We start from the raw sequence: 13,111 nt of genomic DNA, 5'->3' as shown, positions 1-13,111 counted from the left end.
TTGCCAGAGATTGTTTATGTTATTTTAAAAAATAAGCAGAGAAAGTTCTAAAGCATAATAAGCATTCTTTAAATCCAGTTCCCACGGAAACCCTCTGAGTGGTCTTCGGTTATGTTCCACACACAGACTTATGTTGAGACTTAAAGACAAGCACAGCCGGAGTGCCGGTGGCAGGTCATGCTCAGGCCTAAACCACAAGGAGCGGTTCCCTACATGGAGCTATGCATTTTACATTTTTAAATTTGAAGGATCTCCTGTAAATACTTTTCAGTGAATATTGTACATTGTGTTAGAATGTTAAGAAGTGTCTGGCATTCTTAGAATTCAGGGGCTGAATATTTAGAACAATTTCATCCCTTCAAGTGTGATAGATCCACAAGTACATAAAGAGCCTTGATATAAGATAGTTTCTATCCAAAATGCCTGGGCTTCCAAAGGGTTTCAGTAAAAGTTCACCACTCCTCCTTCTTAATGAAAATGCAAATCAAATGCAAAAATGGAGATAAAAAGGTACCAATAACTTGCTCTAGGTCACAGAATCAATAGGTATAGTGCTTAGAGGTTTTTTGTTCTTTATTGTCCTTTACCTTGATTCTCCCTGGCTCGCATTAGCCCATCTGTTAATATTTTTCCTTGAAATGTGTGTATCTGTTTTTCATGCCTGTTTTAGTACTTCTGGCATTTTTCTACTGCTTTTCATTATTTCTCATCATTTATATAAATTAATGTGGGAGTTCCTTATTTGTTTACTTTTTTATTGCTTTTTGCCTAAACCCTTATGTTCTGTCGTGATGCATCAGTGAGTGCATCAGTATATCTTCTTTATTTTCAGATCATATAACACCAGACTCTAGCATAAGTAATAAAGTTTAGAAATAAATATTTTCTCTAAAACTTTGGTGTTTAGAGTACAAAATGTTGGTGTTTAACAGACTACTCTTAAAACCCTGGTATATGATGGAAAATAACATCGGACCCTTGGTTTCTTGAGTGATATTCTTGAGACTAGGCTGACCATTTTTAGAGTTAGTTGGTAGGGGAATTAATTCCTTAATGCACAAGGAACTGGGTACAATTTACATACATACCTCTGTGAGGTCCTCTGTCTTTAGAAATACCTTAATGTGTCTTTCATTCCAACAGGGAAAGAGCTAGCATCATCATCATCATTATTTGAATTACCTTATATAATAGAAAGCATTTTTCAAAAATTGCCTCTCAATAATGGTCCATATGTATTTCCATATTTACATGTGGCTAACCTATTTTGTATGAAAGGGAAGGAAGAGACAGTGACAGACTTAAAAAAAAAAAGATTTATTTATTTTTAGAGGAGGAAGAAGAGAGGAAGAAAAAAAAGGGAGAGAATCATCACTGTATGAGAAAAACATGAATTCGTTGCCTCTCACATCCCCCCAGCAGGGGACCTAGCCTGCAACCCAGGCATGTGCCCTGACTGGGAATCAAACCAGTGACCTTTTGGTTTGAGGGTTGACGCCCAACCCACTGAGCCACACCAGTCAGGGTGTGACAGATTATTTTATTTTGTTTACATTTTTAAGAAAAATTTAAACATATACAAATCTAGTGAGAACAGTATAAGAAATTCTCATGTATCCATCACTCACTTAAATGTTTGTCAAGTTGGGCAATCTATTTTCCCCTCCCCACTGTACCTTCACTTTTTTGAAACGGATTTCAGAATGACATCATATTTAATTCATGCATATTATTGAGTTCTTTAATCAGCTGGCCTCATACTTGCTTATTGAGTGAGGAATATAGCAGGGAAGGAGAAAGACTGGAATGGAACCATTAGAAGCCAGTTACAAAGACAGTGTCATTTAACAGAATGGAAATCCAGAAATTCTTGTGGAAATGGGAGCAGCTGATTTTAGGGGTGAGGGTAGGGGACTAGGCCCAGAGAAGCACGGCCTTAGATCTGTCAGTTTTCAGAATGTTTGCTTCTCTCTGCTGCTGTCTTAATTCACATTCTTTTTATCCTTGTGAGTGTATCCTTTTTAAATTCTTTACTGTCACATTAGTGGGTTTCGAGGATGCAGCAGTGATAAACTACATGCATTTAGTGTACTGCATTTTCCCAGAAGTCTCATTGAGTATTTAATTGCAGTAACAGTGGTTTTCATTTTCGGAAGCTCTTGAATGTTTTTCAGATCTGCCTGGTATTTCTCCTCCATGTAGTTAAGATCAAGTTAGACTCTAAATCTGCTCTTACTTGGGGCTTTAATTTTCATAGGTGTCTCTTTTTCCCTGCCCATATGCAGGGAGCCTCCCTAGCACCCTAGACCAGTAGGCATAGTGTTTTGGTCCCACATTTATAGGGTTGTTAGTCTTCTAAGAGAACCTGCTTCACATAGGGAGTTGCAATTCTAAATTGCTGCCTCACATGGCTTCAAGCCTTATCTTCTGTCTTGGTAGCTCTTGCTGTGACTTAAAGTGTCCCAGGGCTACTATAGATTTAGTGTCTGCTCAGATGCTCTGGCGCTCAGTTCCTTCTGTGATTCCAGCACTAGAAGCTCAGAAATTCACTCAGGCATATTTTTGTTGTTGTTAAATTATTCAACATCTCTAGGTGATTAAAATTAGAGGGCTTTGATGTTTTATGTTTTTCTGTCACTACCTGTGCATGCTTATTTTATGATTATGTGTTTCTTGAGAAAAAAAGAAGCATAAACTAGTGTTTTAAGGCACTTGTGTTTTAAAACAGGTAGAAAATACTATACGATGGAGGATACGACGGGATGAAGAAGGAAATGAAATTAAAGAAAGCAACGCTCGTATAGTGAAGTGGTCAGATGGAAGGTGAGCACAAAATGCCTGCAGAGTATTGAAATACCCAGAATGTGGCTGGGAGGGATCAAGTTTTGGAATAAGACCTTATTTGTGTGCCACCTCTTACAAAGAATTCCCAGGACTTAGGCCCTGGCATAGAATCGAAAACCTGAGAGAAATGAGTGCGTGGTTGAGGGTCATTCAGGCTGGGGAGACATTGAAGTGGGCTAAAAATGGGATCATCCTCTTTGGCTACACCACAGTAGTTTGGAAAAGTTACTCCAGCTCCCCTCCTCATTATGCCCTGCTCACTGTGAGTTGACATTTTAGAAAAACTGCCTTTCATTGGGAAGGTAGTAGAGGCTGAGTAAATGTCATAGCATGTTTTACTTCTAGGTAGGTTTTCTACATCATGCCTTCATTATTTTCTTCTGCATTCTGTGTAAGAGAATGCAGCTGTTGAATCCCATTTTTAAAAAATATTTTTAGAGACAGGGGAAGGGAAGGAGAAAGAGAGGGAGGAAAACATCAATGTGTGCTTGCCTCTCGCACACCCCAACCGGGAACCTAGCCTGCATCCTAGGCATGTGCCCTGACTGGGAATCAAACCAGCGACCCTTTGGTTTGCAGGTTGGTGCTCAATCCACTGAGCCACACCAGCCAGGGGTGAATCCCATTTTAAGTGAAGTAAAGTGGTAGAATGAAAGTTTTATGTCTTTTAATATGTGAAGTGTTACTTGTTTTCAGCATGTCTCTGCATCTGGGCAATGAAGTGTTTGATGTTTACAAAGCTCCACTGCAAGGAGATCACAATCATCTTTTTATAAGACAAGGTACCGGTCTACAGGGACAAGCTGTCTTTAAAACCAAACTCACATTCAGGTAACGATTCTTATTGATGTATTCTTTGTTACAGTAAAGCAGCGAAATATGGACGTCCAAGATGCTTGACTTCTGAGTGACATAATCTCAGAGTGTAGTTTGTCAAAGACCAAGACCTGGTTCCCAGCTCTAGGTTCAAAGGCTGTTTTGTCTCGTCCAGTAGAAGCTGCTGTTTCTCAAGCAACCTGGTCGATGCTAACCAGAATTACAAAGGACTGTTATGTAAACCAGAATGTCAACTTATTAATTTCAAGTGGTTACTGTTAACTTCCAAGAGGCCTAGATCACTTGCTAGTCAGTGTGTCTTTTCCTTTTAGTAAAGTGGATCTGGAGGACTGCTAGCTAGAGGTTGTTAGTGTGCATGCAGCCAGAGGAAAGGTGCTGGCGGGGGTGGAGCCGGGGGCCATCCTGTTCCTCAGACTGCTGCATCCAATACCACCCCAGGGGTGTTTCCCCTGAGCAGCCCCGGACACTCAGGTCGTCTGGTGAGAGCTTTCCCCTCTCCGGACTGTGTAGACAATACACTGAAATGTTCGTGTTTTTCTTCCCATGATACTGAGCAGATCATCCTCCTGGGGTAATGCTTATGTTTAAAAGGGCACGATAATCTTGGTCATGACTTAGCTTTTTGAGAATTGTGATGGTCAAAAGTATAGGCTTTGGAATCAGATAAACCTATATTTGAGTCCTGTTTCTACTTGTGTGACCTTTTGCAGCTTTCTCAACCTCTCTTTGCCTCAGTTTCTTAATATATAAAATGTAAGAATTATCTCATAGAGTAGCTACGATATGAATCCCTGTAACATCTAAAACACAAAGCACAGTGCCTGGCACTTAGTATTCAGCAAATGCTGCTTGAGCCTATCCATATACTGTTTTTAGAGGGTGATTGTTCTTTGTAAAGCCTTTTTTTATTCCAGCTTCCCATTTTTTACTTCACTTGTGAGATAATGTTTCAGTGAGCCATAGAATGAAGAAAGTTCAAGATCTCCCACCTACTATAGTGTCCCTGCCTATTTTTTCTAGAGACTTAAGACATGGTCACTGGCATTCTGTTTTTGTGATGTTGATATGAGTGGCTCACAAATATATATGTAAATAGTGAGACATTTTGCTCATTTCCTGCAGACCTCACTCTACAGACAGTGCCACACATAGAAAGATGACCCTGTCACTTGCAGATAGATGTTCAAAGACACAGAAGATTAGAATCTTACCAATGGCCGGTCGTGATCCTGAATGCCAGCGCACAGAGATGATTAAGGTATGTTTGCTAAGCTTATACTGGGATTTTTTGTATATTAAGAATAGCATTTCCACAGCCTAATCAATAAAGCATATTAAAAAAAAAAAAAAAAGTTCCTATAAACGTTTATTAACCATCTCTTATTGACCCACCTTTGTTCCTTCTAGCTGGCATGAACAGGGAGCTGGATTCATGTCCTAAACATTCCGAAACAGTGGGTGAATGGTGATGGTCATAAAACAGAGCTGGTGGCTGAAAGAATCTGAGCTTCTGTAGATACTTTAAAATATGATTAAATCATCTGCCTGGTTTAGAATCCATGTCAAAACCAGTGGAAACGCTAGAGATTTTGTCTAAAATAGAATAAAAAGTAGAACAGAAGATTGAACGGGACAGTGCCTAGAGGAGAATCGGGCAGAGAGGAGATGTGGTTTTTAAGGGCAGTTTGTAACATTTACCTGGTAGGTTTTCAAACCTGACACAGCTGTCAGTTAGGCACAGATTCAGCTGTGGGGCATTGCTCCTGGGTGGGGGAGTGTGTTCTTGTATCGACACCGCTGGCCTGCTGCGCAGCACCTGCTTTGAGAAGCCTCAGGCGACGGCACAGCCTCTCTCCTCTCCTCTTCTCCGATCCTTGCTGGATCTCGGCCACCGCCCTGCCTGCCTGAGGAGGCTTCATTCCTTAGTGCAACAGGGCACCTGAGGCCAAGACGCCCTGATTGCTTTAGGGTCTTTCTTCGTAGTAATCTCCTTGTCAGGCTCTGTGGGAGATTTGGCCCTTTTTACTCGTGTTTTGTTCATGGAGGCAGGTTAATAAAACCAGATTCAGTAGCAGTGCCTAACTCAGTGGTATGAAGAGACATTGGCTTTGAAGGCTGACTTCTTGCTCCAGTTCCCCACCTTTTTGCCTCACGGAGCTGAAGGCAACTGCAGACTCCAGTCTCACTCAGTGTTATTGGAAGATCCTTTTAGACCACCTTGAGAAATCCCCCAAGCCCTCCTCCATGTCCCCCAACCTCCATAGAAATGCACAAGGAATCAGCTAGCTTATTCTTAAGGCCTGCCCTACTGACAGTGATTTTTACTCTATATTCAGCATGACCACATTCTACTTAATGAAATAATTTGCAGCATAGAATGCCTAGCAACAGAATTAGAGTTGTATGTAGTAATGCAGAGCAATTGTATGAGGAATTCAGAGAAATGCCAGGATATCCCTGACCTCTCATATCCTGGCCCTGCCTTGTGCACCCCAGCATATGGAACGCCAGGTAGGTGGAAGGGGATGAAGGCTCTACTTTGGGGCTCATGGACCCTCCCCCAACCTGTGCCTCCTGCTGCCAGGGGCTGTGGAGAGCTCTCTGGGTTGAGGGTCCCGACTGGAATATCTGGGCGCTGGGGTGGTTTGCTGGGGCTGGGCAGGCCAGGTGTCTGTGTCGGGGTGAACAGAAGCAGCCTCCCTCAGGTGTCCGCTGGGCATGGGTGACGCGGCTCAGGCTGGGCGCTGCTCTCTGGGCCCTGCCCGGCAGTGCGGGGGCCGTCGTGGCTCCCAAGGCTGTGCCTGTGCCCGCTCTGATGAGACGGTGAGTGTGAGGGAGCCTTCTGCCTCTTCACCCGTGTGTGGCCTTCATGCCCCAGAGTGACACCAGGCGACCACTGTGTGGCAGCAGGTGGGGCATGGAGTGAATAGTCCTCTGAAGACAGAGGAAATAGGTGTTACCCTGGGCTAGGCAATTACATGGTCTTTACAGTAAAAGTAGTTTGAAGTGGGCACTAAACTAGTTCCTTTTTTAAGTTCAGTGGTTTCTTTGCTTCTTCACAGAAAGAAGAAGAACGTTTGAGGGCTTCTATTCGTAGGGAATCTCAGCAGCGCCGAATGAGAGAGAAGCAGCACCAGCGGGGGCTGAGTGCTAGTTACCTAGAACCTGATCGATACGATGAGGAAGAGGAAGGCGAGGAGTCCATCAGCTTGGCTGCCATTAAAAACCGATACAAAGGGGGCATTCGAGGTGAGTTTGTGCAGAAATTTCACCTTGAGGTTCAGGACTTCATCTTTGCATTGGGCTTGCTCTCAACGCCCACTCACTGCACACTTTATTTTTAAGGGGTGCTATATACTTCAAGGTGTAATGACTCATGGTTGCAAGTGAGCCTGAAAGTACAAACTGCTGCTGCTCCCACATTCGGACTGTCACTAAGCTTCTGCTTTTCTGGTTTGAAAACAACTGTTGTTGTTGTTCTTACCAGTCCCCAGCTTTGGGCAAGTGACTTCACATCTCTGAATGCTGTGTTCTATGTCTATAAGATGAGGCTTCAATCCTCCCTGAATTAGCTTTGTTAGAGCTTTGGGAATACTGGACAATGTATGATATTACCATGGATGACCATGCATTCTGGTTTTGACCTTGTGAGTGATAAGTTGTAAGAACACTTACATCTCCCCTTCTGTGATTGCTATAAACTCCTTTCTCCTTTTCTGGCTGTGATTGCATTTGTTCTGGTGTGCTTCCTTCCCACCAATTATTTACTTCTGAACTATAGTACAGAGACCTTTTAGTTTGTTTATTAGTGCTAATTTCCCACAGAAAGCATTAATTATGGAAATAACCACAAAAAAAATAAAATAAAAACAAATTGAAGATGCTTTTGGGGAGAGAGGTCTCTAATATTCTGTTCACCAGAGATTTAAAACCTAACAGACAAATTCATTAACATTTAGTTTTATCCAGTCATCAGATAGGCAGAGAGGGGTTATAACGGGAAGGCTTTGGGTTCTGAAGCAAGAGGATTGGTCTGAACAGGTTGCTGCTATTGCACCCCAACGTTCACCTCGGCTGGCGCATCAGAGAAGATGACTACTCACCTACATCTCCTTTTGAAACATCTACCTGGCGACGAAAGGTCTTCACAGGACCAGGAAGCCACCTCTTGCTTATATCTTAAGCTTATTTTGGAATTAACTCCCCTCCACCCCCATGAAAGAAGGACTTGGGCATTAATAGCTTATTTTGGAAGAGTAGCGGTGTCTCTTTCTCTGGTCCTCTTGCACACAGACTTTTTAATATTTAAAGTGGTTTTGAAACATTCTTGTGTTTTGAGAGGGTAGGTGCTTTAATGCAACATTTCTAAACTTATATTTATCTTTGAATGAAAACACTTTAAATTTGCTTCCTCTGGGAAAATGTACAGCAGGAATTAAAGATATTCATCAGGAGAGAAATCCAGAAATGTATAGATAACTATCTTTGAAAGTCACTCACAGATCTTATTCCTTTGCTTTCAGAGGAACGAGCCAGAATCTATTCATCAGACAGCGATGAAGGATCAGAAGAAGATAAGGCCCAAAGATTACTCAAAGCAAAGAAACTCACCAGTGATGAGGTAAAACCAAATGTATTCAATTCTAGGGCTTTACTCTGTACCCACAAGTCAGCTCCTGGAATGCAGAGGTGCTCAAAGACAGCCCAGGCACACAGCAGCTCTCTACACACTCCACTGGACCTCAGTGAGGTCATTGTAGTATCAGAAGAGCACCTGATATCTCTGTGGGTGGGTGTTGGAAGGCTCAGAGAGGGAGACCTTTCCCTGGCTGTCAAGGAAAGAGTGCTGGCTCGTATGGCGGACTGGCCAGGGTGGACACGCGAGGTAGATGGAAGGGCCTGTGAGGAAAAGCATGTAATCCCGAGATACCAACTCTGGACTGGAGAACTAGAAATCATTCCGTGTGGTTAGATCAGAGGGTATATGTCCTTTTTTTGTTTTCTCCCTTTTTTTTCCCCAATATATTTTTTTAAGTTATGGGAATAATTCTGATGGTAGGAAAAAGTGATTTCTTTTTATTTAGATGAAATAGTATTTGAAATAATATTGAACAATTCAAGAAATTAACATAAATTCACAATTTGTTATTGAAACAAATTATTTCAAAGTAATTTTTAACTTATATTCTTAATAGTATCCTTTTCCAATAAGAATATAGGCGCTAAATTTAAAAATCTTTTTGAGGTGTAATTGATAATTTACATATATAACATCAGTTTCAGATGTATGACATAATTATTTGATTGATATATCTATGAGGTCTGTTCAGACAGTGTCCAGCCATGTATTATGAAAAATAGAGATATTTAATGAAGAAGGTACATGATACAAGAAACATTGTATCTAGGACAGTGACATCTCAGTTCCCGTCAAAGTAGGCACCTTGGGAACTTCACAGTTCTCCCAATCACCATCAGCTGCCCCCTCATATTTTCCTCGGTCATATTGACAGTAGAAATCTCTTCCCTTTCAAAGGTGATTTTAGTTTGGGGAAAAGCCAGAAGTCACAGGGCACCAAATCTGGTGTCTAGAGGGGCTGAGTCACCTGATAATTTGACGTTTCGCCAAAAAACTATGTTAGACGTGATGCATGAGCGGGCGTGTTGTTGCGATGAAGCTGCCAATCACCAGTTGCCCATAGCTGTGACCCTCTGAACCATCTGAATAGTTTCTGTGGAGGAATGTTCAAGCTAAATGCAAAATTTGTTGCATATTTGTTGCTCTACTTGCTCAGTCATTTTGAATGAGAGAACCACACAGTGCACATGCTCACTCAAAAGCATCTGCCACCCCTACTGACTAGTACAGTGAAGTCATCATTGTTCACTCATGTGCATTCCAGTCTGCTCCCGTTGGCTGTCAGGTTACATCGATGTTGTGGAAACTGTTCTTCTTATATTAACAATGGCTGGACTTTTCCCAGACTGATGTTATATATATTGTGAAATGATCACTGTAATCAGACTAGTTAACATTCATCACCACACATAGTTGTAAATTTTTTTCTTGCAATGAGAATTTTTAATACCTTCCTTAGTGACTTAAATATACAATATAGTATTATTAACTCTAGTCTCCATGCTGTATATTACATCTCTAGGACTTACATTATTTAAGCCATTTTAGATTTTTTAAAATCTGGTGTTCTTGAATTATACTGTGATATCTATTTTGTGATAGGAATTCATTAAGACTTCTGAATCTGTAGATTGGTGTCTTTTTATCAGTTCTGAAAATTTGTCAGTCATTAATTCTTCAGATAATACCTCTACCATTTTCTCTCTCTTGTGAAACTGATTAGATACATGTTATTCCTTCTCTACCCTCCATAACTCCCAAACCGTCTTTTACATCTTTCATGTCTTTGTCTCTGCATTGTGGACTATTTCTTCAAATCTTGCTTTCACTTCACTTCTTTCTTCAGCTGTGTCTTATGTGTTGTTAATACCTTTCATTGAGTTTTAACTTTGTTTTCATTTTCGTTGCTAGAGATTTAGGCCCCCCCCCACCCCCCCAAATTTGTCTTTTTTAAAACTCTGGTCCCCAACTCATATTTTTAGTTTCTCCTTTTTAGGACTTCAAATTTTTTAAAATTTTTCTTTCTTTATTTTTAGAGAGAGGGGGAGGGAGGGAGGGAGAGAGAGAGGAAGAGAAACATCGACTTACGAGACATACATTGATTAGCTGCCTCTTGCACGCCCCCAGCTGGGGACCGGGCCCACGACCCAGGCGTGTGCCCTGACTGGTAGTCAAACCTGTGACCTTCTGGTTTGCAGGCTGGCACTCGCTCCTCTGAGCCATACCAGCCAGGGATATTTTAAACGTATATATATGATCTTTTATGTCTGCTATTTACAATCACTGAAATCTTTACATGTGTAATTTTACTGCCTATTACATAGGCATGTTTGAAATTAGAAATTATTTTTTCCATCATTTAGAACAGGGGCTGAAAGATTATACAGCACACTTACTAATCTGGCTTATTTGATTGGAACCCACCCGTGCTTATTTATGTATTTTCTGTTGATGTTTTCCTGCGACAGTGGCAGAGCTGAGTAGTTGCAAAGGCTAAGTAGGACATTTATTATTTGGCCCCTGCCTCAGACAAATGGGCATGGGCTTGTTTCTGGTTCAGCATTACACTAAAGAGGCAGTATTTGGGACCTTCTGTTAATCTGCTCTCTTGGCCTTTGTCTCCTGTCCGTCACCCTGTCAGGCATAAAAACCAAAACTCAAGTTCACAGTTAGGTAAATGTCTTCAAGGAGGAAGCCTGCTTCCGTGCTCTACTTACCTCTGTGGGTTCCCGGGTTTTGGCCTCTCATCATACTTTGTTTTCTTGGCATCCCATTGGTTTGTTTATATTTTCCTATCATTGTTGGTTATTTTCAGTGGGAGCGTTATTCAAAAGATTGTCCTGTCATCCAGGAAATAGATGAATGTTCTTGTTATCTGTGGTTTTCATGTATTTTGATCATGTTGGCCTTCTGTGACCTGAGCTTCTGTAAGCTGTTTTCTCACATGAAGCAGAATTTTGTTATTGCATTATTGTTTGTTAATCACATTTAATATTTCTCAATCATTCTTGAAAATGGCGTGTTATGGAAGATAACTAGATAGAAATTGTTAAATTATTCTGCAGCATATTTGTTTTAAATTTTGTAGGAAACGTCTTAATGATGCATTTACAGTATGTTGAACTGTTGGCAAATGGGAATCCTTATCTGAACAGATGCTGTTTTATTTCTTGGCAAGCGGAGACTGAATGGAAGTTGAGAAGTGCCATGGGATTTCTCTTTATTCCTAGTATTCTCAGAAAGGAGATTTAAAAATGTGATCCATCAAATAGCCTTTGAGGTTGGGCAATTACAAATTATTACTGCCTGATGTACAAATGCCTCTGTGGAAGCCTCCCAGATGTCTGTTTTAGGCCCTACCCTCTGCCTTCCTCACCCAAATACTCTCAAGTCTTCCAAACTCTTCCCTTCCTCTTTCCTGACGACAAGGTTTTACTTCTGCCCGGGCCTCCCAACTCCTGCCACCATCTCCTCCTATTACTCCAGTTCAAGTCCTGGCCATAGGTTACCGTGGGAGAGAGTTATGAAAGGGTCATACCTGCTCTAGGTCCCTCTCGTATATTTGAACGCGAAAGCCCCACCTACATGCCCTGAGCCTGGGTATACTTCTGAGATACAAGGGAGTTTTCAGACCCTAATTTCCCATACCAGAGAACCACCATCATTACCTGTTAGAGCATTTCTTGTTATGTGGGGGGAAGGGCGTGAGTCTAGATGGGAATAAACTGAATTATTGAATCCTCGGGTTACCCTTTACCACTTACATGGCTTAGAGCCCTCTAAGTCTGTTTTTTCCTCTGTTCAGTGGGATTTGTAAAGTTGTATATTACAGTAAATATCAGATATGAAAGTGGGTAGCACAGTGACATGTAGTAGCTGAACAGGAAATGCTAGTTTCCCTTCCCCAAAAGGATTTAAGTTACAAAAGAGGAGAAGAATAGAGCTTCTTATCCTCCCTTATTTTTGAAAGCAGTGAATACTTTAGAAAACCTAAATTGCTTCAAAGGTAGAAAAATGGGTAGAATGAGTAACAGTGAGAAAGGAAAAGATGTGTGGAGCAACAGGAAAACAATGGAAAGAGAAGGTACCATGGCTAGTTCTCAGCTCTCCGCATCTTTATAGTTGTAGTTACCCTGTGTAGCTGTCTTTTTTTTTTTTTAAGTATATTTTATTGATTACGTTGTTATAGTAGTTCTAATTTTTTTCTCTCTTTTCTGCCGAGTAAACTCCTTCCCTCCAGCAGTCCCACCCCCCCTTAGTTCATGTCCATGGATCATGCATATAAGTTCTTTGGCTTTACCCTTTCCTATATTATTCTTAACTTCCCCCTGTCTGTTTTGTACCAACCGATTATGCTTCTTAATCCCTGCACCATTTCCCCATTTCTCCCGCTCCCCGCTCCCAGCTGACAACCTTTTTTTAGATTCAGTTGTTGATAGTTGTGAGTTTGTTGTCATTTTAGTGTTCATAGTTTTGATCTTCTTTTTCTTAAGTCCCTTTGACATTTCATATAATAATGGCTTGGCGATGAAGAACTCCTTCAGCTTTACCTTGTCTGGGAAGCACTTCATCTGCCCTTCCATTCTAAATGATAGCCTTGCTGGATAGAGTAATCCTGGTTGCAGGTTGCCTTTCATCACAATGAATACTGCTTGCGAGTCCCTTCATGCCTGCAAAGTGTCCTCTGAGAAATCAGCTGATAGTTCTATAGGCACACCCCTGTAGGCAACTCTCCGCCTCTCTCTTGCTGCCCCTGGGACTCTGACTGTATCTTTCACCTTTGGCATCTCA

The 13,111-nt window shown here is 41.4% G+C and overlaps 1 protein-coding gene across 2 annotated transcripts in view; it reads left to right on the top strand.

The window, feature by feature from the left end:
• Window positions 1–13,111, top strand: part of LOC150016491 (RNA polymerase-associated protein LEO1) — a 28,675-nt gene that overhangs the window by 13,933 nt on the left and 1,631 nt on the right. For both annotated transcript variants that reach the window (XM_090270606.1, XM_090270605.1), the window contains exons 7-11: window positions 2,729–2,823; window positions 3,541–3,675; window positions 4,804–4,939; window positions 6,744–6,930; window positions 8,205–8,302. In XM_090270606.1, the coding sequence (XP_090126732.1) occupies window positions 2,729–2,823; window positions 3,541–3,675; window positions 4,804–4,939; window positions 6,744–6,930; window positions 8,205–8,302 (651 nt within the window). The remainder of the gene's footprint in view (window positions 1–2,728; window positions 2,824–3,540; window positions 3,676–4,803; window positions 4,940–6,743; window positions 6,931–8,204; window positions 8,303–13,111) is intronic.

The sequence above is a fragment of the Furipterus horrens genome, unplaced genomic scaffold (assembly GCF_987537825.1).
Source record: "Furipterus horrens unplaced genomic scaffold, mFurHor1.1.pri manual_scaffold_3, whole genome shotgun sequence".
Classification (NCBI taxonomy): Eukaryota; Metazoa; Chordata; class Mammalia; order Chiroptera; family Furipteridae; genus Furipterus; species Furipterus horrens.
The sequence above is the reverse complement of the archived record's forward strand: the minus strand, read 5'-3'. Positions and strand labels throughout refer to the sequence as shown.